The following is a 24,461-nucleotide window of genomic DNA, read 5'->3' as shown; positions in this document are numbered from 1 at the left end:
AGCGGTGATGTCATCGAGTGGAAGTTAAATTTTTTTACCATTGGCGCTTGAAACTCACGCGCCAACGGTTAAAAAAATTTGGATTTGCTCTTGTTAAGGTCAGCGTGACGTCAGCGCCTTCGGGCTGAAGCCCAGGCAAGATCTACCCTTGGGCTTGCCCGGGTTGGTGGGACACAGGGCTTGCCCAGGCTCTCTTTCCTGCTCTGAAGGTTCAAACCCGTTGGGGGGGGCCTCTTGCCCTAGCAAATTGGGCTACGATGAAGGTGGCCTAAGGGGTCAAATTTTTTTTGCCCAGGCGTTGGTTTATGCTTGTAGGGGTCAATTGACCATCCTTGCCCTACTGTAGATCCGCCACTGTTCGCATATAAGTCGAACCTGAGACATTCTTCAATAAAATGAAGACAATTATCGATAGGGTAAATTACTCAAATAGTCCTCAAACTTGTACGCGATTTACATTTTGGTCCCTAAATTAAATTATTAGTCCAAATGGTACATAAACTCTATTTTAATCGCTCATTTGATCCAACCGTTACATTTTCTGTTAAATGTAACCAAATTTTAGGGGCAAATACGACTTTTCATAATTAACAAATAAAATAGGGTTAAAATAAATACAAAATTAGAAAATAATTGAAGAAAAATAGAGGAAAAAATCATGAGACCCAAACCCCCTCCCTTCGATTTCTTCTCCCCTATTCCAATTACTGCGTTCCTCCAAGCAACCAACAATTCCAAACTCCACAAAATCTTTGTGGGTTTCATCCCATTTTTCATTTTGTCCAAGTCCCTCCAAGGAATCCCAAATTCTAATTTCCCCAAAACCTTTCTGGGTTTCATCTGTTTTCTGGTTTGGTCCAAGCCTTTCAATGCTTTGGACAATTTGCTTGATTGCTTTATCGCCGCTAATGCCAACTAACTTCCCAGCCAGCACAGTTTCCAGCTTTTCGGCTTTGGCATTGTTGTGGGTCTTCTTGTTTCGGGGTTTTGAGAAGTCAATGACTTCATGGTGTTGAAGAAGAAGAGGACCCTTCATCCATGGAGCTGTGGGCGCTTTAATACAAGCGTCAGTGCTTGAATTAGGCTCTGATGGAGCCTTCGAATTCGGGGTTGTCCTGGTGGAGCTGAGTGAGAGAGAATTGGGAGATTTTGAGGGAATTGGGTTAGTTGGTTTGGGGTTTTGTGGAGGTTTTGAGTTTAAGGCAGATAAGATGGGATTGTATGAATGGAATCGTGGGTTTGTTGAGAGGGGGAGAGGGTCTGGATGGCTATTGAGTTGGGGTTCTGGATTTGTTGGGATGGGGTTTGTGGAAGATTTTTTTCTTTTCTTTTTCTGTAGTTGCTAGCTTGGGTGGAGGGTGGGGAAGAGTTGGGGTTTTGGGTTCATGGGGCCTGGGGTGGAGGGTGGTTGTTGGATGGGTTTGGGTGAAGAGTGGTTGTGGGATGGGTTTGGGGGTTGAACCTTGAGGGTGGTGGCCATGAGAGAGAGAGAGAGAGAGAGAGAGAGAGAGTTTTTATTTTATTTTTCATTATTTTTTTATTTTTAACTTACGAAATGACCAATTTGCCCTCATATTTAACAGCAATATTGACAGAATGTAACGGTTGGATCAAATGGGCGATTAAAATAGAATTTATGTACTATTTGGACTAATAATTTAATTTATGGACCAAAATGTAAATCACATACAAGTTTGAGGACTATTTGAGTAATTTACCCTTATCGATAAATCAAATGTGAAATTAATGTGATTGTATTTTTTGATACAAACGATACTTGAACAAGGAAATGGAACGCATATGTAAGCTTAACTAAAAGTTGGTTAGAGCAGATATGCTCTCTACTTTGCACTTGACTAAGATCTGGTCCGATAAAGAAAATCATATGATTCAATTGGATCTGATAATTTGATAGATGGATTAATGACCAAAATGGTCCCGTAACTATTGCTCTAATATCATTTTAGTCCATCAACTAAATTTTTCATTTCAATGGTCCTTCAACTCTTCATTAATGGAATATTTGACAGACTTGCAACCATTGTCTTGCTTTGCTGCTCTTCGAATTTATTGTGCTGGAATTTGGCACAATACTGTGGCAAGCTTACATTTGTTTTCATTATTTATTTATTGATGGAGAGTTAATGTATTTGCAAAACGTAATGCTAATTAGCCTTCAAATTTTATTCACCTCAAGTGCTGTGCAATTTGTGGGCTGCCATTACACAGAGAGAGAGAGAGAGAGAGGTGCGGCTGTAGGTTAGGCAAATCGGCGTGTGTGGTGGCTGGGGTTTTTTGTGAGGGCTGTTAATGAGGGTGGGGGGCCAGAATTAGGGGTTTTTATTTTTTGGTAAAAAGTCTAATTTATCCCTATGGAGCATGTGCCGTCCATGTGATCTAGTTTAACGAAAAATGTTACAAAATGACCGTTTTGATGCCAAATAGAATTGGTGGAGCAATAGTTAGGATATCATTTTGGTCATTAATCCTTTGATAGATTATTAACAAATAAGTTCATATTTAATTTAGGGATTTATTAAGTAAATTTGATCCAACAACCAGATTCAAATTAAGTTAATTCACCCGAAAACCAATAAGTTGAAATTTCATTTAATAGAATATTTGACAGACTTGCAACCATTGTCTTGGTTTGCTGCTCTTCGAATTTATTGTGCTGGAATTTGGCACAAAACAGTGGCAAGCTTACATTTGTTTTCGTTATTTATTTATTGATGGAGAGTTAATGTATTTGCAAAAGGTAATGCTAATTAGCCTTCAAATTTTATTCACCTCAAGTGCTGTGCAATTTGTGGGCTGCCCTTCATCTTGTTTCCATTCTACATACAGAGAGACAGAGAGAGAGAGAGAGAGAGACAGAGAGACAGAGACAGAGAGAGAGAGAGAGGGGTGCGGCTGCAGGTTAGGCAAATCGGCGTGTGTGGTGGCTGGGGTTTTTTATGAGGGCTGTTAATGAGGGTGGGACAGATAGGGGGGGTGATGAGGGAATTAGGGGTTTTTATTTTTTGGTAAAAAGTCCAATTTATCCCTAAATTTAGAGCATGTGCCGTCCACGTGATCCAGTTTAATGAAAAATGTTACATAATGACCGTTTTGATACCAAATGAAGAATTAAAATACCATTGAAATGAAAATTTTGATACTAAAGCAATAGTTAGGATACCATTTTGGTCATTAATCCTTTGATAGATTATTAACAAATAAATTCATATTTGATTTAGGGATTTATTAAGTAAATTTGATCCAACAACCCGATTCAAATTAAGTTAATCCACCCGAAAACCAATAAGTTAAAATTTAATTTAATTTAGGAAGTAGCAAAGTTTTGTATATATAAAAAGTTAATATAGATGTTAAGTTAATGAAGGAATTATCAGGTTAAAAGTGGAAATCCATATCCTGTTAATTACACCTTCGATCTTTCTTTCTATATTTTTTCCGTTATGAGGTACGACATGCGTTTAATGGCGGATCTTTCGCTGCAGCAGATTCTTGCTTGGTTCTCGCGCACACACAATCATTTTATTTTGCAATTTTCTCGTTTCTTTATATTTAAAACTGTAAAACGTAAAGAAACAGAGCCTGTCTCTGTCCTCCCCTTTGTACTCTCAAGTTGATTATCAATGGAGATAAAAACGTTCGTACTTGATTAGAGAGAAAGGCACTTCGTACCAAAAAGCCATTTCTTCATTCCTCGTCATCAGCAGCTGCTTTTGCAATTATCAAAAGCACTCCTTCACAGAAAGCCGCTTCTGCTAATTTCAGCTCTCCGTTTGACCGTTTCTTCAGAGGTAAAAGTTTCCTCTTTTGCTCTTTTCAAAATCCGTCTCTCTTTCAGTCTTCGGCTCTTTTTTTTTTTCTTTTTTTTCTTTTTTTTTTCTGGGAAAGAATTGGAAATTCCGAGTTGGGTTGATTTCTATCACTGCATGTTTGACTTGTTTCAATTTTTAGAGTGATCTTTCCACATGAATTCTTTGTTTTGATTATGGGAAATCCTTTGCTCAAACATGGGTTTTCTTATTTTTTGTAATTCTTGAATGCTTTTTGTCTTAATTTTCCTAGAACACTTCACTAAAGTTGTTTGCTGTTATTTTGGTTATCATATATTGGGATTTGCAATGTAATGTAATTCAAAGTTTGCTATCTGAAAAAATAGAGGAAGGTTTTTGTGGATTTGTAACCAGAAATGCTGTTTCCACCCCAAAGAATAAAATAGAAAAACTGTTTGTGTTTGCTTGCTGGTAGTTTCCTCCCATTGTGCGTACGCCTTTCTATATACAAAAGAACCGTTTTCGCCTTCCTTTTTGGGTGTTGCTAAAACCCACTTGATTGAGGTTTTCTTGTCTTCTACTTCAAGAAAATTAAAAGAAGAAGAAAGAACAAATCTCTCATGAGGTTTGCTAGTTGCCATCTTAAATCACCACTCCTCTGGCACTTCTGGAGAAGGCACAATAGAATAAAACTAGCTTGTGAATTCTTTTTGGCATGTGGCATTAGACTCAACTAAAAGGAAAAGAGTTATCATCGCAATTGATTCTGCAGATCATTAGTGATATTTGCTGCATATGACAGCACAAGGAGATTTCTTATGCAAATATGATCTCTTGATTCTTTTATTTTGAAGAGTAATCTATTTGTAACCCAACAACCATATTAAGGTTCTGTTTATCCTGTTATTCTTTTACATGGTGGAAATGCAATTAACGATAAGAATCTAGAGTTACAATCTTAGGCCTTTATCATTGTTGGTGAATTGTGATGGGGATCATCTTAGAGTGGAAATTTGATACGGAATTATCAATTCTTCGTAAGTCAAAGATGTTGATAAATTTAATCTACCAGTGGAATATGGCTAGGCCTTGAGACGAAATGATGCAGAATTTATGCAGGATGATCACTTCCCTTCTGCCATTGTGATCTCTTTAGTTAGCTAGCCAGAGTGATTATTCTTTCCTTGTAGGATGCACTACCAAGAATTTGGGAAGGCCCTTTATACATGATTTTCATTTGGAGGCCATTTCCCTTCCTTTTGAATGGGTAACAGTTCTGAGTAAATGCTGCTTGAATTGTGATAGATGTCTATGATTTCTATATCAAAAATTGCGTCCATCCTTGAGTAGTTAAGATTATCTCGTAATGATGTTTCTCATGAGGTGCAGATCATTAACCTAAATGCGACCATATTGCTGTATGACTAATAAGTCTTTCAAGTCTGGACCTGTTAATAACTGCCTTCCCTTTGCAGGAATATCAATTTGCGCGATATAATGACCTATTTGCTTTTGTCTCCCTTTACTTTTTATGTTTCTTCTGAGTGTCTGTTGTTTGCATCTTTTTATCTCAACCAATACTGTCACATTGTTACCTAAATGCAGCAGTTAAATTGTCTTGGATTGGTTCCTTCCAACATCTTCCTTTGTCGTACTTCAACCTATATTCACTTGTTTAACAGCAAATACTTTTCATATAACAATTTCTTTTCTTTTCAGAAAAAATACTACAGTTACTTTCAAGGTGGAGAGAAAAACTGAGGGTGATTGTGTTTGGGACAGATGGATCAGAGTATGCAACTCCTTCTGCATGCTAGTGCAATTTATTTTTCCATATAAAATGGGACAAATGTTTGTAGTAGTAAAATGTGGTGAATTGGATGAAGTTGTCATGCTATGATAAACAGTTTTGTTCACACATGTACCTGCATGTATTATTGTTACTGTTATTTTTCATGCTTTTATTAAAAAAATTAGTATCTGGCTCTCACTTTTGTTTGTCATGCTCATGTGGGATGCTGCTGGCAGCTTAATGGTTAATTTTTTTGATTTGAAATCAATTGTTAAAGATTAAATTTTAGGCTTATTTACTGTTTCTCCCCCCTAGAACTAAATTTCAGCAATTTTTAGAGATTCAGGGGGTAAAGTGAGGAAATTTGAGTTCCGGGTGGTTAAGTGAGAGCGAGCTCGAGTTCCAGGGGATGAAACAGTAAATAAGCCTAAATTTTATATTAAATCAATGATCTCCATACCAGTTGTTTAGTCTTCTGGAGCTGTCAAGCCTACATTTACGGTGTCAAATGTCAGACCATTGAGTGAAAATGATTTTTAGAGGACTATAGGAGTCCTTAACACCTAGGGCAGGTTTCAAATGTGTTCTGAAAATGTAGAAGTCATTTTCCTGTTTTTCTCATTATAATTTATCATTGGTGACTAAGCTTATACAAAAGCTATGTGCTTAATGTAATAATTGATCGTTTCTGTTAAAGTTTATGGCAAGATGTTATGGGATTACGTTCTGAAAGTGATTTGGTGAATGTAGTGAACCATAGAAATGGCAACTATGCTCCTATCAGGGATCAAGAGGACCCGATATTGGGAATATTTGACAAACCGCTTCCTTGCTTTGGTTGTGGAATTGGATGGTTTTCGTGAGTATTCCTGCCTTCTCTCTCTTGCTCTACCCCCGCCCCATCTTTTCTCACTAATGGATGCGCCTTCTTTTTTCAGTCTTTTGCTTGGATTTGTATTTCCAGTGATGTGGTACTACGCTGCATTTCTCTACTTTGGGAAGTATTACCATAGAGACCCAAGGGAGCGAACTGGGCTCCAAGCTTCAGCAATAGCTGTAAGTTTTATGCTTCTGTTTGCACACCTTTTTCTTCTCACTACACCACCAGAGATGGTAATACTCATTTTACCCTTATTTATCCAGTTATCTTTTTCTAAAAGAAGAAGTTTAATTTTTCCTATTCCCCTCCCCCCCTGCCCTCTACCCCTCATTGATCCTTTTTTTGTTCTTTTCTTAGTTCTTTTTATAAAGTTTAAAAATACGTGAGATTGAAATGGGAAAGTTCTGAACTTTTTTTCGGGGGGGCGGTGGGGGTGTGTGGGGTGGTTATAATGAATAAAAAGGATGCAACTTGTAGCCTTTATCATCTTTCACTAATCACAAATGTTGTGACTGTTGCAGGCTTTGATATGTACAACTGCTTTGTTCATAGTGGTAGCTGTCTTTGTTTTCAAATCCTTTCTCCCATAACCTATGTCGGCGTCATACAAAATTCTCTATGATGATGTTTAGCTCAATCGTCCTTCCTGTTATCGTATCAGGCGCAAGCCAGGAAAATGTTGGCATCATGGTATGTCCAGCTACTGATACCTGAAGCAGTTTGGCTTCTTTGTAATAGTGCGCAAGACAAAAACCGTGTATATACGCTACTGCTTAGCTCCCATATAGTGGGAATTCAGAAAATATTGTAGATAGGTAGCACATTTACAAGTACACATGATATTATCATCTCAAGCAAGCACACATCTGCAAATCAACTCAAGTGCTAGAGGCTGCAAATCAGGTTTGGTCCATGTTTAAGAATTAGCTAGTTAAAGCACATTCCATTGGAGGGGAGAAGAAGGTATGATGAGTTTTCGCTTCAAACTTTGTATGCATAGAGGTCTGCCCCTTGGTATACACTTTTAATATCCCATCCTTCTGTGCCTTGGCATGTTCTTAGATTGCAAATTAGGATAAGAATCTGCTGTGCAAATGATGCTTTTGTCCGTCATTCGGGTTGATCCAAATGGTGCCGAATGCTAGGGAAATCGGTTAGGTCAAGAGTTCGATCCCTTCTAATGATTTAAAACCAATGCTTTTCTCTTGCTATTGCCACTTCCGAACTCCTACTAAAAATCCTTTATCCAAGCAAGTGATAGGAACTTCTTTGGGAAGCCACAATTAAGAAACCTAATCTGTCATTATACCTAACCCCTTTTCCTTCACCACCAACTTCACAATTCCCATTGATACATTAAATATGTTTGTTGGTCGCTCTAAACACCCTTTTTTCTTTTTTGGATAAAGGCAGCAGGAGGGCCACTTTCACCATAAATTTCTAAACCAATCAACTAGTTTCATATCACTTTATGTACCAAAAAGTTGTATAAAAATAAAGTTAAAAACGTTTGGAATTTGTTTTCACGCAAAATCTAAACTCTGCTGGTTTCAGTTTTTCAGCCATGGAACTTTTCTCTGTGTGCTGTTTTACCAATCCTGTATTGATCAAATTATTTACCTTTTAGCCTGATTTCTCACGTGAGCTTGGGATCCCATCCCACCCTCTGGCAATCAAACCTGTTATACTGACACGAGAAGCTTTCGTTTGGACGGACCCCCTACACGGTGTCGTGTATTGAGTGCCTTCCCTACCTTAGTCAAACCAAGGTCCTTATTTTCAAGAATTTTGCAACGGTTCACACACAATGCATCAAACTTCAAGCATTTCACCGTCACGTGAGCGACTGATCATAACATTCCTCAATGTTAGTCTTTATAATCTTTAACTTCGTATTTTAGTAAAGAGTAAAAAAAGAAGAGAAAATAAAGAGGATAACTATAAATAATAATAAAAATTAAAGAGAAAAATAAAGATATTATGAAATAAGACCTTTATTTATTTATTTATTTTTCTCTTCTTGTAGTTTAGATATCCATACATCTTCCCCCGCAAAATCCTGATTCCTGACAGGGTCTTAAAGCACAAGTTCACAACGTGCAAGCTGTATTTCTTGCGAAGGCTGAGTTGCGGTGGCCCACCTGCCCATAAGACTAAATTATTCAAAATCAATTTACCAAAAACAATTTACAATTATGAAAACTATATATATATATATATATATAAACTAATTACCAAAAACCATTAGACTAGAAAATTAAAACTAATTGCCAAAAACCAACAAATTGAAAAAGACAAAAAAAGTCCAAATTGCATGTAAAGCTAAAAAAGAAATCGGTGATGTAGATGACTTGATTGCTCATCTTTTATGGCACTAAACCATTTTGGAGACCAAAAAGGTCAATTTTCTTGCAGCCAAAGCACGGGTACAGTATAGTAGCTATATTCAATATTAAATGGAAATATTTTTGCTCACAATTTTAATTCAAGGTACCATTATTACTCTTTTCAACACTCCATATTTGTCCATGAGCCTAATTATAATTAACTTTTTACTTTGTATTTGTAGAATTATGGTTATGCTCATGAACACGTATCAAGTGTTGAGAAGAATCTTGATTGTATGCCTTGAGTTAAAGGGGTGAACAAAAATGTTTTTTATTTTTTTTGTTTTTTCGGTATAGCTAAAAATATCCAAAAAACACAACAAAATAGATGAGCCTCAACCACTAGTCACTTTATATCTATAAGCTAATACAACATTTATTTTTTAAAATTAAGGGTTTAATTAAAATATAATTTTATATGTGAATACGACATACGCGGAAACGTATGAGTGTATGTATGACCATGACACCAATTTGAAAAAAAGGAAAAATGGCCTAAAAAAGCACATGGTTTACTATTAAGAAAATCAATTATCTAGCAATTCATTTAGCTGTCATTCTAGCAATGACAGGCAACACACAAACAAATATGCTTTGCTTGCTTTGGCTTCTGCCTTTATATAAGCAAAAGCTCACCTCACCCAAAAAGCAAAAGCCAAAACCAAAACGAAAACGAAACCCAAAAGCCACAACAACAAAAGCGAAGTGTGTGCAAAAAGAAGTTTCACTCATTTCTCTCCAACTTCAGCCTTTCATCTCTCTCTCTACTCAAAACACCAAAAGTTGAAAACCAAACCAAACAGAACCCAAGAACAATGGAAGAAGTGGAAGACATGCTTCCACCATTCTGGCTCCAACCCTCCGATTCTTTCCGGCAAGCGAACCGCCGCCTCCGCCGCTCCTCCTCCTCTGTTTTCTTCAGCTCCGGCGCCTTTATCCTGGCCTTACTAGCCATAGCTCTTGTATTTATTTTCTTTATAATCCCATCAGTTTTGTCTTTCACTTCACAAATTTTTAGACCCCATTCGGTCAAAAAAAGCTGGGACTCTCTCAATTTGGTCCTCGTTCTCTTTGCAATTGTCTGTGGGTTTCTCAGCAGAAATACCAACAATGACGGCAACATCAGCAGCCCCAGTTCTTATGATCAAGTTCATAATCAAACTGTTTTCAGTTCTTCTTCACCACAAGCTCCCAAGTCAAATCCATCAACCCCGCGTCAGTGGTTCGATCAGTATTCAGATCGGACGGGCTACAATCACAGCAGTAGCAGCACCAGTGCCGCCATGAACAGAGGAGTGAGGACCAGCAGTTCGTACCCGGATCTGCGGCAACAGGAAGCTTCGTGGGTCGCCAGAGATGATCGGTGGCGGTTTTACGACGATACCCACGTGGTCAATTATCGGGTTTCGGGTTCGGATCCGCTCCATCATCGTCGTCATCGGTCATGGCATGAAGAATCCGTACAACTACCAGTAGAAGAAGAAGCAGAACAAGTCCAAACCAAGACTATAGAAGTCGACACTTTTGCAATCCGTACACAAATTCCAACTGCTCAATCTGATCCGCCACTGCAGCCGTCGCCGCCGCGGAGGTCACCATCTTCGTCACAACCACCGCCGCCAACGATCCGCAAGTCCAAGAGAACATACCAAGCTATTGGAGAGAAAGAAAACTCGGGTTCTACTCAAAGCCTTGAGAGAAATGACAATTTGGAAGCTAAGAAAAATCTCCCGCCGCCGCCCTCACCGCCGTCACCGCCACCGCGGATATCAAAATCGGCTGGGAAAGATGTGAAGAAGAGAGGGGTGGCTACTACAAAAGAATTCTTGATCACGTCATTGAGGAGGAAGAAGAAGAAGCAAAGACAAAAGAGTGTTGAAAATTTCGAGAGTCTCCTCGCGTCTGCTTCTTCAGCTCCTTACTCTTTACTTCCGCCGCCGTCACCGCCGCCTCCGCCTCCACCCCTGCCGCCGCCACCTTCTGTCTTTCACAACTTGTTTTCCACAAAGAAATCCAACAAACCCAGGAAGACAATGCAGTCAATTCCTCAACCGCCGCCGCCGCCTCCAGTGGCGGCAACCACTTCAACGGCACAGTTATCGAAAACCAAGGCCCAAATGAGGCCCATGATGACGACCCAAAAGCCGCCATTGCCGGTTAAGGTGAGCACCTTCATCAACGGAGATGATGAGAATGCTAACAGTGGCGGCGACTCGCCATTGGCTCGGATACCGCCACCGCCGCCATTGCCGCCGTTTAGAATGCCGGAGATGAAATTTGTGGTGCACGGAGACTTTGTGAGAATCAAAAGCAACAACAGCTCACGCAGTGGCTCCCCTGATTTGGACGATGGGGATGATCCGGATTCAGCAGTTTCATCACCAACCATGGAAACTAACAGAATGCCATTGGAGAGTGGAGAGTCACCAAAAGCCATGTTCTGCCCCAGCCCAGATGTTAACACCAAAGCTGATACTTTCATTGCAAGGTTCAGAGCTGGATTGAGGTTGGAGAAGATGAACTCTGTGAGGGGGAGGTCCAATCTTGGCCCAGATACAAGAGAAGGAGAAGAAGGCCCAAGTTACTAAATATGTTATTTTTTTCCTAATTAATTTTTATTTATTTATTTTAATTTTATATGGGTATGGATATTGAGGTTGAGGAAGGTAGATAGATAATTTGTGGATTTGAGTTGTTTTCTGACATATACATTGGAGAATAGAGAGGTACATGTACATAGGAATTTTTAATGTATGTTATAATGTTATTTTATTTAGTTTTCTAAAATTCTTATACACTAGGGTAGGGTCAATGCATTTTGCATCTAACGAGGGTCTGTGTTGAGTATTGGAATTAGGGATTTCATGATTGTCATAATTTGTATGGGAATGGAATTCAAGATTTGGTACCAATTTTTATTTGTTTATTTGGATTAATTGGTTGTTTGCCATACAATTTTGTGTGGTTTTGTCATGTACGTGCATGGATGTAATGGTTCTCTGTTGGCATGTGACAGATATAAATATTGCACCCTTGTGTTTCCTGTCTGATCATTGGAATAAGTATGTAAATGTAACAATTATGCATGTTTGGAATCCTTCTCGAATGGCTAAAATCGTCTTTTGATAATCAAAAATATTTTTAATAGTGTTCGACAAAAAAGTTTAAAATTATTTTTGGATCTTAAAAGTGTTTTTTGAAGAAACCCATATTATGTGTTTTTTTAAAAAATACTGCCACTTGCTTTTTCAAAAAGTTTTTATATTTTTTTATTTTTATTTTTTCCAAAAACACTTGCCCATTTTCAACTCATTAATAATTCAAATTGGACGCTAACATATTTGTATTGAGACCACTTGCCCATTTTCAAGTGGAATCCAATGAAAAAAAAAAAAAGTATACAAAACCTCAAGCACATCAGTGTAATTTGTTTTCAATAGAACAAAAAAAGTAAGCACTTAAGATTTTTTTGCAATGTCGTCACCTATTATTGCAATTACATTTCATCTTTAAACTGAATTGTTTTTACAATATTCATTACCACTTGGCAAGAACATTGTCATGTAAATTATTTTTCCTTGAGTTTCTTATATGAATTATACTAGAGACATCAACTTAATTCATCAAACTGATGTTGCAATTTCTCGTTTGCGGTTAATAGTAAAATCTAGAGCGAACCTCAACTGGAAAAAATAAAAATAAAAGAGTGAACCTTCCTTCCAGAAGTGTAAAAATATAATAAAATAATTGTTGGTCTACATCATTGGCATTAGACAGCTGGATAACAAAACTGAATTATGGTCAGTTGCTTTTAGAACGAGGACTAAACGCTCCCTAATTCAAGGCATATAATTTGACCTAACTCATTAAAGATATTGCACCGCAGAAAGTGTGTTTCAAGAGTTGACTTGGCTTTTGGGCATAAAATTATTCAAGTAAATTTTTATTAAATTTTTTATTAAATTAAGCGTATGCTAATGCTAATGATGTGTTTGATTACGACGTAACAAGGCGGCTTATAATTAATTCTTATTAGACACATTTTTCTTTGGAACATTGGTCAACTAGGGCATGCAATTGGAGCTGTCAATGGATCGGATTTTGATCCGAATCCGATCAAGTTGCAAATAAATGTAGGATAGAAGTAGTAAGCTAGAAGTGAAAGAAACTTGTTAGAAAGCAATTAAGAAAATCTCTGATTTGTTTGTGTTTGACCAACAAATTAATTGCTTTATATCAAGTTGGCACCTTTGGAGGCAAGCAAACTCTCAAGCCTCAAGCAGTACAGATTCTATTAATTGACATATTTTAAGTTTCAACTTATACAAGTGACAGGCAATCATTTCTTGCCTGCTAATTCTTTGACTAGCTCTTGAACAGATTGTTGTTGCCTTATGTGTTCAACCCACCTCACCTTGATTCGGACCTGGGCAGTGCTTTGCTTCAAAGTCATAGAAATCGCAGGATGCACACGGCTCGCGAAAAATTCTTCAACCTCATCAGCCCTTTCATTGCTACATAACTGCCAGTGAAGACTTTATCAGTAATGCAAAATGGACAACGGAGGAAGAAATGTACCTTGTTTTACAAGGTCCAGTCCAGTTGCCTAACAGTGCCAGGACAGAAATACATTTGCTTACCGGTGTCACAATGTCTCGTACAAAATGTGTGAGTAGCAGTCCAGCACCATATTTGCTCAAAATCAGGTCCCAGTTCTCCTGCATTCATAACCAACAATTTGAACCCTTCAAATTGTGAACTTCAGAAGTAGAAGGGGCTTCCTAATTCCAGTTCACAATGCCAGTTATTTCCAAATATGCTATTGACTGATGCGATATTCATCTAAAACATGTTTCCACTTTCCAAGAATGAATGAAATCCATACCTTCAACCATATCCATGCTATTTTATACCAATAAGTCCATATATAATATCCTGATCTCGAACCTGAAAATATATATTGAGATGAAACATCTGTAAAACTGGCAAAGAAAGTGTAGGTGTTTCAAGCAACAATTTAGTACTGCAAATAAATACCTCATCCGATAAGAAAAAGTTCAGAACCTCAAGAACTGTATCCGGGTCCGGAGAAGATGCTAAAAAACCTGCACAAGGTCAAAACATAATGCAGAAATCCAAGTTACTATCACCCAGACAAGAGACACAGGGAAAGGGAATGTCAAAGAATGCATTTCAATTCACCATTACAAAATCTTACGTAGAATCCTTTCCTTCTCTTGCACTGTATTGGCTTCTCTGTAAACATTTAAAAGAGACTCAAAATCTTTCCTATTTGAGATGCTAGCATTCCTCATCACGGCAATGTATGCAGCCTGCACGACAAGGTTTGGAACTTCTACATATTATCTTTGAAGGTGCCTACTATAAGGATGAGAATGTAAAATACATATAAAGATTTAATTACCCCTTTTGGGTCAGCTGAAAGAAGTGGAGTGTTTCTATCATTCAATGATGTCTGAAAACGGTCTAATGCTTCTTTCTGAGTTTGATCGTGGCCAAAGATAACCAAGGCCTGCAAGATTTCTGCTCTCAGAAGTGCACTGAAATGATCCTCTCCAGGTATTGAATCCCAACCTAGTTTTCTGCATGAAAAAATTCAAATATGACATCTAAGTATGGTAGCATCAAAGTTTTGTTTGGTGATCCCAAATGAAGTATCAGCCACATAAACAGGAACATTACTGCAAGCATGACCTCAAAGAGACTGGAATACATCGCAAGGACAAACACTGTTCATTGTAGCATGTATATAACCCAATAAGTTTAACAAAGAAGGTATTGCCATATTAAAACTGTGTTAGAGTTGTTCTTACTCTGCTGGAAACAGAAGGAGATTGATGAAAAATTGTTTCAAATCATTTGCTGAATCTGGGATGGCCTCACTTGAGATTTTGACGACATTATAACAAACCTATTGGATATATAACACAAAAGGTGATGCTACCATAAATAGTTGGTGTAATTGATAATCACCAACATAAATACAGAAATTTATCCTTAATTACGTTGATCAAATTTGTTAAGACAATATAATCAACTTCTTTTCTGTAGACATCCATCAAGGATATGCATCATCCAGAATGCCTGAAATGAGATGTGGAGTTATACATCAGTTGGTCATGAGTGGTTTATAGTGCTACAAAACCAAGTAAACAATCTAAGAAGTGAATCCACAGAATAAACTATAATATAGGTGGCTTATCATTCATCCTATTCATTTGGCCGATTTTCATGCTAACCAGGACAAGCCCATTCTTAATAGTTGTCATAGTGCAGTTACTGTTACTTGGACTAGTGAAGATAACATCCACCAAAACATGAAGCACCAAAGTATCAAATCAAGCATATAACACTAACCGGTTGTCAATGAATACAAGATGCATAAGACAATGCGAATTCATTTCTAGTTCAAATAGTAAGTGGCACATAGCACATACCAAACTTGTCGGTTGCTTCCAAGCTATTATGCTCAATAGCCTTCCAAAGTCGAGAGCTGCAAGCTTATCTTCATAATTGACCCTATAGAAACCACTCTGGTAGATATTAATCTTCACCCAGAGTTGTTCATTATCAAAGGAATCAACAAGATCTGAAATGTCCTTTGTCCAAACATCCATCATTTCGCTGACTTTGACACCAGATTCCTCCGAAAGAACACTCCATAAATCTTCTGTCTTCGCATTTTTTCCAGAATATCTTTTTATGTAGGAACTTAACGATTTCTGATTTAATATGAAGCAGCACAGTTAAAAGAGATACATTGAACAATGTTAATAATTTTTCACTCATTACAGAGTAAACTGATGATGAACTGCAAACTAGAATGACTTCAGAATAAACAATATAACTTGTCTTTGCCATTCAGACCTTTTTGTTCAGAACACTACGTCCATTGGCACTTTATGAGATTAAAAAACCATTAATTGCAGTTTTCATGGGTTTATGTTTATAATTTAAGAGAAAAAATTGCTCAGTACTGAGCATTAGATTGCACATGGCATTTCAGAAAATTTCTCAGGTTTCGGGGCTAATTTCAAGCAGTGCATTTGGTGATAAGAAAGTATTTCCACATACAATATTCACTATGAAAACTTGAAGTTACTGGTGATGCATGAAAAATTAAACTAATTGGTACTTATGGACATCAATAAGGGTACAAAATTCGATCAACCCCTGTCTGCCATGGATTATTTGATTACATAGTTCGACTGGATAGTTTAACCTGGTTTTGTACCCGGAATATGTCATCCCCAAGATAACTCTGCAGCATTCGAATAACAGCAGATCCCTTTTTATAGCTGATATCATCAAAAACTTCAAGAATTGAACGAGCTTGGTGTATCTCCACCTGAAATTATGTGAGACAGCAGTAAGTATGCTGCATGGAGCAGTTTCCCCTTTCTTTCTTTTTTCAGGATCAATGTTAAGATAAATATTGGCACTTTGGTCATTCAAGTGAAACTATTACATTACATTGCTCCTTGACTTCGTACTGCTCCATATACATACATAGACACTACTGTTTTCAGCAGTTTTCACACTGAGCAATAGTATTTGTTGTTCTTTACCTCAATTTGATGCGATTGTTCCAGTGCATCCTTGACTAGGCCACTAGTAGTTTGTTGAAGAAATTGAGACCATATTTTCCACTCAGGAAATAAAATATCAGTGGCCATGTAACTTACCTGCCAATATAATATCAAGATGGCACACAAAAATCAAATAGTTATATTTAGTGCAACGCTATTATGTTGGAAGGTAGAGCAATGAAAGACTCAAAATTACCCAAGTCGCAAAACCCTCATTAAGCCATAAATCAGTCCACCATTCCATTGTTACCAGATTGCCGAACCACTGATGTGCTACTTCATGTGCTACAACAATTGCCATCTTTTTATAACCAAAAAATAAAAAAGCACTCCCAAGTGCTTTTTCTGGAAGCACTTTGATTTTTATAAAAATTTCAACATTTTTATACTTAAGCGCCTTTGTTATAAGCAATTATGAGCAGAAGTGCGTTCTAAAGAAGTAGTCCCAAAGGAGACCATAAGCACTCTCAAGTGCTTTTCCTGAAAGCATTTCAATTTCTTATGAAAATTTCAACATCTTTATAACAAAAATGTTTTTTCTAGAAGCACTTATGAGCAACAATGATTCCTCGAAAAACAATCCCAAATGAGTCAATTCATTTCTAATTCAAATTGGACGCTAAATTCATTACTAATTCAAATTGGACGCTAACATATTTGTATTGAGATCAGTTGCCCATTTCAAGTGGAATCCAATGAAAAATAAAATACGCAAAACCTCAAGCAAATTAGTGTAATTTTTTTAATACAAACGACTGAAGGAGGGTGGTTTACACAAATATTCATTGGGTGTATGGGAATTTCGAGCCTCATGATTTACACAAACAGCGTTTGTTTGTTTTTTTTTTTATTTAAAGAAACAAACTTACCGTAGGTGATGTTGCATATTCACAAGCATTAAATTAGTTGAATGGTCCAGATTTTATGAAATGCGAGTAAATGCACTATTTCTAAATACAAAGGCTCGAGGTCCTTGAGTTATAGCCCACTAGCGCAAACAAATGTAATTTTGTTTTTAATAGAAAAACAAAAGTAAGCACCTTATAATTTTTTTTGCAATGCATATTACAACGGCAATTCGAATCCCTCATCTTTAAACTGGATTCTTTTCACAATATTCATTACCACTTGGTAAGAACATTCTCATATAAATTCTTTTTCCTCAATCAAATTTTGATTACCAACTGATGTGACAATTTCTTGTTAATAATAAGAAAAATAAAATAAGATACTGTGCTAGTATCAATTAGTGATCAAATTGTTAAACCATCTCCAGTCATATGGCTAAATGTTGTTTATGACTAAAAATTTAGCCCCTCAAAATATTAATTTTTTAAAGAATAGTGCATGACTAAATTTTTCCATCTCCAGCCATGCAGGGCTATATTTTAGGATCCTTCATATTTTATTATTTTGAGAAAAATTATAATACAATACTCATACATTCCACAACTATATATTGTTTAATTTAATTATAATTTTTTTAAAACAATACTTGAAAACATTTAAAAAGGTGACCACATGTAATTTTTTTTTTTTTTTAAAGGATGGGTTTTAATGGTCTAAACTCCAACGGTCATGACTAATAATTGTTTAAATGGTGGAAATACAATTTTGCCCTGCACACATTTATCACGTGCAAGCCAACCCTCAGTGACCAAAACTGTAATAAACCCAAGATTTAGTTACCCCTTTTGTATCAGCTGAAAGAAGTGGAGTGTTTCCATCATTCAATAATGTCTGAAAACGGTGTAATGCTTCTTTCTGAGTTTGATCATGGCCAAAGATAACCAAGGCCCGCAAGATTTCTGCTCTCAGAAGTGCACTGAAATGATCCTCTCCAGGCATTGATTCCCAACCTAGTTTTCTGCATGAAAAAATTTCAGATATGACATCTAAGTACGGTAGCATCAAAGTTTTCTTTGGTGATCCTAAATGAAGTATCAGCCACATAAACCGGAACATTACTGCAAGCATGAGCTCAAAGAGACTGGAATACATCATGAGGACAAACACTGTTCATTTTAGCACGTATATAGGTACGTATATAACCCAATAAGTTTAACAAGGAAGGTATTACGATATCGAAACTGTATTAGAGTTGTTCTTACTCTGCTGGAAACAGAAGGAGATTGATGAAAAATTGTTTCAAATCATTTGCTGAATCTGGGATGGCCTCACTTGATATTTTGACGACATTATAACAAACCTGTTGCATATATAACACAAAAGGTGATGCTACCAAAAATAGTTGGTGTAATTGATGATCACCAACAGAAATTTATCCAGAATATCATTTTATGTAGGAACTTAACGATTTCTGATTTAATATGAAGCATCACAGTTCAAAGAGATAAATTGAACTATGTTAATAATTTTTTTCACTCATTACAGAGTAAACTGATAATGAACTGCAAACTAGAATGACTTCAGAATAAACAATATAACTTGTCTTTGCCATTCAGACCTTTTTGTTCAGAACTCTATGTACGTTGGCACTTTATGAGATAAAAAAACCATTAATTGCAGTTTTCATGGGTTTATGTTTATATTTTGAGAGAGAGAATTGCTCAGTGCTGGGCATTAGATTGCACCAGGCATTTCAGAAAATTTCCTAGGTGCCGGGGCTAATTTCAAGCAGTGCATTTGGCGATAAGAAGAGTATTTCCACATACAATATTCACTATGAAAACTTGAAGTTCTTGGTGATGCATGAAAAATTAAACTCATTGGTACTTATGGACATCAATTTTGTACTGGGTATATGTCATCCCCGAGATAACTCTGCAGCATTCGAATAACAGCAGATCCCTTTTTGTAGCTGATATCACCGAAAACTTCGAGAATTGAACGAGCATGGTGCATCTCCACCTGAAATTATGCGAAACAGCAGTAAGTATGCTGCATGGAGCAGTTTCCCCTTTCTTTCTTTTTTCAGGATCAATGTTAAGATAAATATTGGCACTTTGATCATTCAAGTGAAACTATCATATTCCATTGCTCCTTGACTTCTTACTGCTCCATATACATACATAGACACTATTGTTTTCAGCAGTTTTCACAATGAGCAATAGTATTTGTTGTTCTTTACCTCAATTGGATGTGATTGTTCCAGTGCATCCTTGACTAGGCCACCAGTAGTTTGGTGAAGAAATTGAGACCATATTTTCCATTCAGGAAAAAGGATATAGTATAGAACATACATCACCGGACTTTTCAGAGTAGAAACTATACAAGAGAAACTAAAGAAAGCTTCCCCTTCAAAAGTTCTGAATTATGTAGAGTATTGTATGACTGCAAAAGTGTAACGAAGCTGAAAATATACTCTTTGCTTCCTTGCTGTTGTGGAATGCAAATGATCATAAAGCATTTCATTTTCACGGTATGGGATCAAACCATAATTCTCCATGGCCCCACCAGAAAATTCAGGAACCGCAACCATATCAAGTTTGGGAAGTGGGTAAGGCGTTGAGAAGTATCTGGTTGAAACCATAACCAGGTTAGAATTAGCACAACAGAAAACAGAAAGAAAATTATGTATAATTTGGATTGTAAATTTACGTTGTTTATTTTCAGAGGTAGCCATGCCCCATGGGTAATGACTCCAGGTTCTCCAGAGATTACCTTCAATTATTTGGGAAATGATTGGAGGTGGAAACTGGAAACCGCAAAGGGTGGAGGGAAGAAATTCAAGCTGTTCCGGTATTTTGCATTGATATTTAGCTAGGGTTCAGTGGTATAGTTTGGAAGACATATGGGGGAAAATTAGTTAAAAGTTTACCTCCCCTTGAACAAAAGGGAAGGCCAAAAATCATGGGAATGTTTGTTAGACTAGAGTCCTGGATCTAATGTCATTCTGTATAAACAAAGAATCGAAATACATAAACTTAAAAATTCCCCCATCTAAGGAATGAAGTAGATTACTTAGAGAAAAGATCAAGCGTCTTAACAGCAAGATTTAAAGCAAACTCCCCTTTGTCACTCTTCCCAACAGGGCAATATGCACGAACCTTTACCCCTGCAAACAAATTTTTCAGTAGTCTCTAAAGACGAATCGGTTAAATAATCGAACAGTCTCCCACCTATATACATACCATCAGATGTTGTATCTTCAATATGTTCAAATAGGCCAACAACAACAGCTACTAAATAAGTTGACATAATAGGAGATTCCTCAAAATAAACAGTCTTAACATTTGCATCAAGCTTTTCACTGATAATTGGCATATTGGACAAAGCTGTCAGCTCTGATGGTACATCTACTGCAATCTTGAAGGTGGCCTGTCAAGAATGTACTAGTAATGTCAAAGCAGAAATGAGCAACTCTCAGATTCAAGCAAATCTAGAACAACCAAAAACACATTTATACAACCGTTTGACCAATGTGGTGGAGAAAAGATTTAACTTTCCCAGGGCTTTTTAGCAAATGAACACGGAGATTGCATCGAAAAGAGTTTCAACAATTACGGGAACTTCTCGAATACACATACCTTGAGCGCAGGTTCATCCCAAGATAGGAAGCATCGCCTTGCATCTACAGGTTCAAATTGAGTGACGGCCATATTATTTTTCCCTCCTCCATCCAAGTAAGTGCTGTGCAAATTGTCATATGCTTTCATTAAAAACCTTATTTGGTAGCAAAGAAACTACAAGGGGCAAAAGCAAATAAAACACAATTAAATGCCCACTTTTTTTGGTAAATGAAAATTTTTCCCTCTATTTCCTTCCAAACTACAGGAGCTTGTACTTGTTTTAAGTTTAGCCAAGTGGTAATTCTAAATTCAGGTTTTTCTTTTTTTCTGTCTCTATCTTAGCAACCAAACAGACAGGTAAGGATGAAGAATTTGTGTAACTTGACAGCCTACAGATTTCTTCTTCTACAGAAAGCCCGCCTAAAAGTACTTCATTGCCTTTGGAAAAATAATTTTTCACAACTGCAACTTATGATTTACCTACAAAATGATACAATATTTCTTACCATTTATAGAAGCCTATCAAGTGCGCATTAAGGACTGCAGAAAACCCAATCCCCAAAACTCCTTCACCAACACCAAGTGCTTGATCAAACACCAAAACAAGAAATTCTTCATTACCATCCAAAACAACATCACTTGGGTGGTACTGCTACAAGTAAAGAATATAAAACTGTCAGTTAAAAGAAAACCCTATAAACAAAATCGAATCAGATCAAGTCAGTGATCAGAATCAGTTACTTGTCCATGAGAGTTGGTGAAGCAAACTTCATGAACATCAAGTTCGAGAGCAAACAAGGCAAGAAACTTGACCATATCTTCATTGAGACAACAGATGGATGAATCTCTTCAAGGGTCTCGATTAAAAGAGCAATACTTGGGCCCCCACGACTTTAAGGGAACGAATTAAAGATTGCAAAAGCATCGAAGGAATATTACATTATTAACTACACACCATAAGATATATATCATATTAAATTAAAACCCAGAAAGCAAATAGGACAAAAGAAAACCAGAAACTTCCACCTACTTACAAACAATTAACCAAGCAAAGCAAGTGATGCAACAGTGAAACAAGTGAGAATGAAGGTAAAAACTTGGGAGTTAAAGAAACTCGCCATAAAGAAAACTGATGAAATTCGAATTGATTCCTGAGTGCTATAAACTAAAACAGTTGCTCAAAAAGCACATAGAAGATGCCTAATTTTAACCAAATAACAAGAACATAACCGTACACATAAGCAGCACCTGAGCAGAACACACACACAATGCCCCCTTACAAAACTAACTAATTTTTCGGGGCCTTGCTCAACAAATACGTCTTCAGAACATCCATCACAGAACCGAAATCCGCCCTCACTTGCACCGGCGGGTTAGCAAACCGGCAAGCCAAATCCTTAATATCATTCGAATGATATTCGATCTTCGACTGCGTAAATTTCAACCCATGAGCCGTGCTCACCACCACGGTCCGGTCGTTAACTCCTATGATCCCATTGTTCCGAAGTTTAATCAATGCAGTCAATGCCACACCAGTGTGAGGACATATGAACATGCCAGTAGAGTCAGCTTGAGCCATGGCATCCATAAGCTCCTCCTCAGTGGCTTCCTCCACAATCCCATTCGAGTTCTTCAGTGCATACACGGCTCTATCAATCGAAACGGGGTCACCAATTTGGATGGCGGATGCAAAAGTAGTGTTGGCCTTCACAGGCTTGAACTCTTGATCCCACCCTGACTTGTAATGCAAGTACAATGGGTTTGCATTTGCAGCTTGGGCACAAACAAGCCTAGGGATCCTATCAACTAGCCCCAACTCTTTGCACATATGAAACCCTTTATAGAAGGCATATATATTTCCCAAATTGCCCCCAGGAACTATAACCCAGTCAGGCACTTCCCAATCAAACTGCTGCAAAATCTCTATAGCGGCGGTTTTCTGACCCTCTAATCTCAAACTGTTCAAAGAGTTGGCCAAATAAATCGGCAGCTCCGACGTGACTTCCCGAATCAACTGCATACACCCATCAAAATCAGTATCAATGCTCAACACAAACGCCCCATTGGCAATCGGCTGAACCAGCTGAGCCAGCGAAATCCGATTGGCCGGCAAAAACACAATCGAGGGGATCCCAGCGGCGGCGCAATAGGCCGATAGGGCAGCAGATGTGTCTCCGGTGGAGGCACAGCCGACGCCGACCACAGGGCGGTTCATTTTCCTCAGCCGGTTCACCTGGCTGACCAAAACAGTCATGCCCAAGTCCTTAAAACTGCCGGTGTGGCTAATCCCACAGTGCTTGACCCACAAATCGTTCATGCCCAGAAACTGTTTGCCATAACGCTCAGCCCAGAATAGATTGGAGTTACCTTCAAAGGCGGAGACGATATCGTCGCTGTCGATCTCGGGTAAGACCCACTCCTTCTTGCTCCAGACGCCGGAGCCGTAGGGCCAGGTGGTCTTGCCGACGCGGGAGTCGAAGAGGTCGCGCCAGTACTTGCCGTCGTAGTTCTTGAGGGCGGCCATGTCGTGCTGGACGTCGAGGAGGCCGCCGGAGTTGGATCGGTAGACGATCTCATCGAGGGAGTAGGACTCGGAGTCGGCGGCTGCAGCAGAGGAAGGGTCGGCGTTGAAGGGGACGTAGTGGGCGGAGAAATGGTGGTTGTGGGTTGTGTTGTGGCGGCGAGCTTCGTCGCGAATGTTGTGGTGGGGGTGGTGGGAGGGAGGAGGAGGAGAAGGAGGCTTTGGGACGAGTGGTTGTGGTGGTGGGGAGGAGGAGGAGCATTTGATGGTGGTGGTGGGGAAATGGGGTTTGGTTGGGGGGTTGGGGTTTTGGGGTTTGAGGAAGAGATGGGGAGATTGGAAGAGAGAGGTAGACGCCATGGTGGAGATTGGAGAGAGATAGAGAGAGACAGAGAGAGAGAGTGAGAGACTGACTAGCTCGGTGGGCGGTTTGTTTTTATATACCTGGGTCAGGGACTGAATGGGCAGATCTGGGAGGAAGACCAAATTGTAGGAATGGTTCCTGACTAAGACCAAATTTTATTTTTTGTTTTTTATATTGTTGGATTGTTACAATGGTACTTTAATTATGTCTTTATTTTCAGAAATCGCTTTTTTTGTTATCTTAGTTAACTTTTCTGTTTAAAATAAAGGCATATTTATCTTTTTATTAATTTTAAATTAAAATGTTAAAAATAAAAATAAATAAATAAAAACTCTTCCACTGATTTCTTCTCCCCCTTCCCCATGACCACCATCTGCCCCCATGAACCCAGAACCACAACAACTACAGGAAAGAGAAAAAAATTCATCCACTAAGGCTTTTTTTTTATATATTTCTTTTCTTATGGTTTTGTTGGAGGATTTGGGTCTGATGTGTGTTATCTCATCAAATAGATGGGTGTAGGGGAGAGAGACTTGGAGCCAAGATTCCACATCTAAAAGAGAAGTTGTTAGGGTCTGATGTGGGCTTTTGGGTGGGAGAAGAAATTGGTGGGGTCGGGGGGAAGAAGAAATCTGGGTGTATTAGGG

General features: G+C 38.0%; 3 protein-coding genes and 1 pseudogene across 3 annotated transcripts; 2 read left to right on the top strand and 2 right to left on the bottom strand.

The window, feature by feature from the left end:
- The first annotated feature begins 3,586 nt into the window (after positions 1–3,586).
- LOC117620658 (60S ribosomal protein L18a-like protein) lies at positions 3,587–7,337 on the top strand. The gene is made up of 5 exons (XM_034350798.1): positions 3,587–3,809; positions 5,508–5,580; positions 6,331–6,439; positions 6,519–6,636; positions 6,982–7,337. Exons 2-5 carry the CDS (start codon positions 5,571–5,573, stop codon positions 7,048–7,050), a joined length of 306 nt encoding a protein of 101 aa, XP_034206689.1. The 5' UTR covers positions 3,587–3,809; positions 5,508–5,570; the 3' UTR covers positions 7,051–7,337.
- Positions 7,338–9,513: 2,176 nt separating this feature from the next.
- Positions 9,514–11,623, top strand: LOC117620531 (probable LIM domain-containing serine/threonine-protein kinase DDB_G0286997). The gene has a single exon (XM_034350614.1). The coding sequence runs from the start codon at positions 9,663–9,665 to the stop codon at positions 11,433–11,435; it is 1,773 nt and encodes a 590-aa protein (XP_034206505.1). The 5' UTR covers positions 9,514–9,662; the 3' UTR covers positions 11,436–11,623.
- Positions 11,624–13,088: 1,465 nt separating this feature from the next.
- On the bottom strand, positions 13,089–21,892 carry LOC117620852 (annotated as a pseudogene).
- Positions 21,893–22,013: 121 nt separating this feature from the next.
- LOC117620851 (threonine synthase 2, chloroplastic-like) lies at positions 22,014–23,931 on the bottom strand. Its single transcript, XM_034351095.1, has one exon. The coding sequence runs from the start codon at positions 23,808–23,810 to the stop codon at positions 22,218–22,220; it is 1,593 nt and encodes a 530-aa protein (XP_034206986.1). The 5' UTR covers positions 23,811–23,931; the 3' UTR covers positions 22,014–22,217.
- Positions 23,932–24,461: the final 530 nt, after the last annotated feature.

This window comes from Prunus dulcis, chromosome 3, assembly GCF_902201215.1.
Source record: "Prunus dulcis chromosome 3, ALMONDv2, whole genome shotgun sequence".
In the NCBI taxonomy this organism is placed as follows: Eukaryota; Viridiplantae; Streptophyta; class Magnoliopsida; order Rosales; family Rosaceae; genus Prunus; species Prunus dulcis.
Note: the sequence above shows the minus strand (reverse complement) of the source record. Positions and strands in the feature narration are given on the sequence as shown.

What these genes read in the sequence shown, in the direction of transcription:
- LOC117620658 (XM_034350798.1), top strand. An exon ending in TGTGGAATTGGATGGTTTTC is followed by an intron (nt 6,440 to 6,518) that starts GTGAGTATTCCT and finishes TTCTTTTTTCAG; the next exon opens with TCTTTTGCTTGGATTTGTAT. An exon ending in TCCAAGCTTCAGCAATAGCT is followed by an intron (nt 6,637 to 6,981) that starts GTAAGTTTTATG and finishes TGACTGTTGCAG; the next exon opens with GCTTTGATATGTACAACTGC.
- LOC117620531 (XM_034350614.1), top strand. Translation starts at nt 9,663, where the DNA reads ATGGAAGAAGTGGAAGACATGCTTCCACCATTCTGGCTCCAACCCTCC.
- LOC117620851 (XM_034351095.1), bottom strand. Translation starts at nt 23,810, where the DNA reads ATGGCGTCTACCTCTCTCTTCCAATCTCCCCATCTCTTCCTCAAACCC.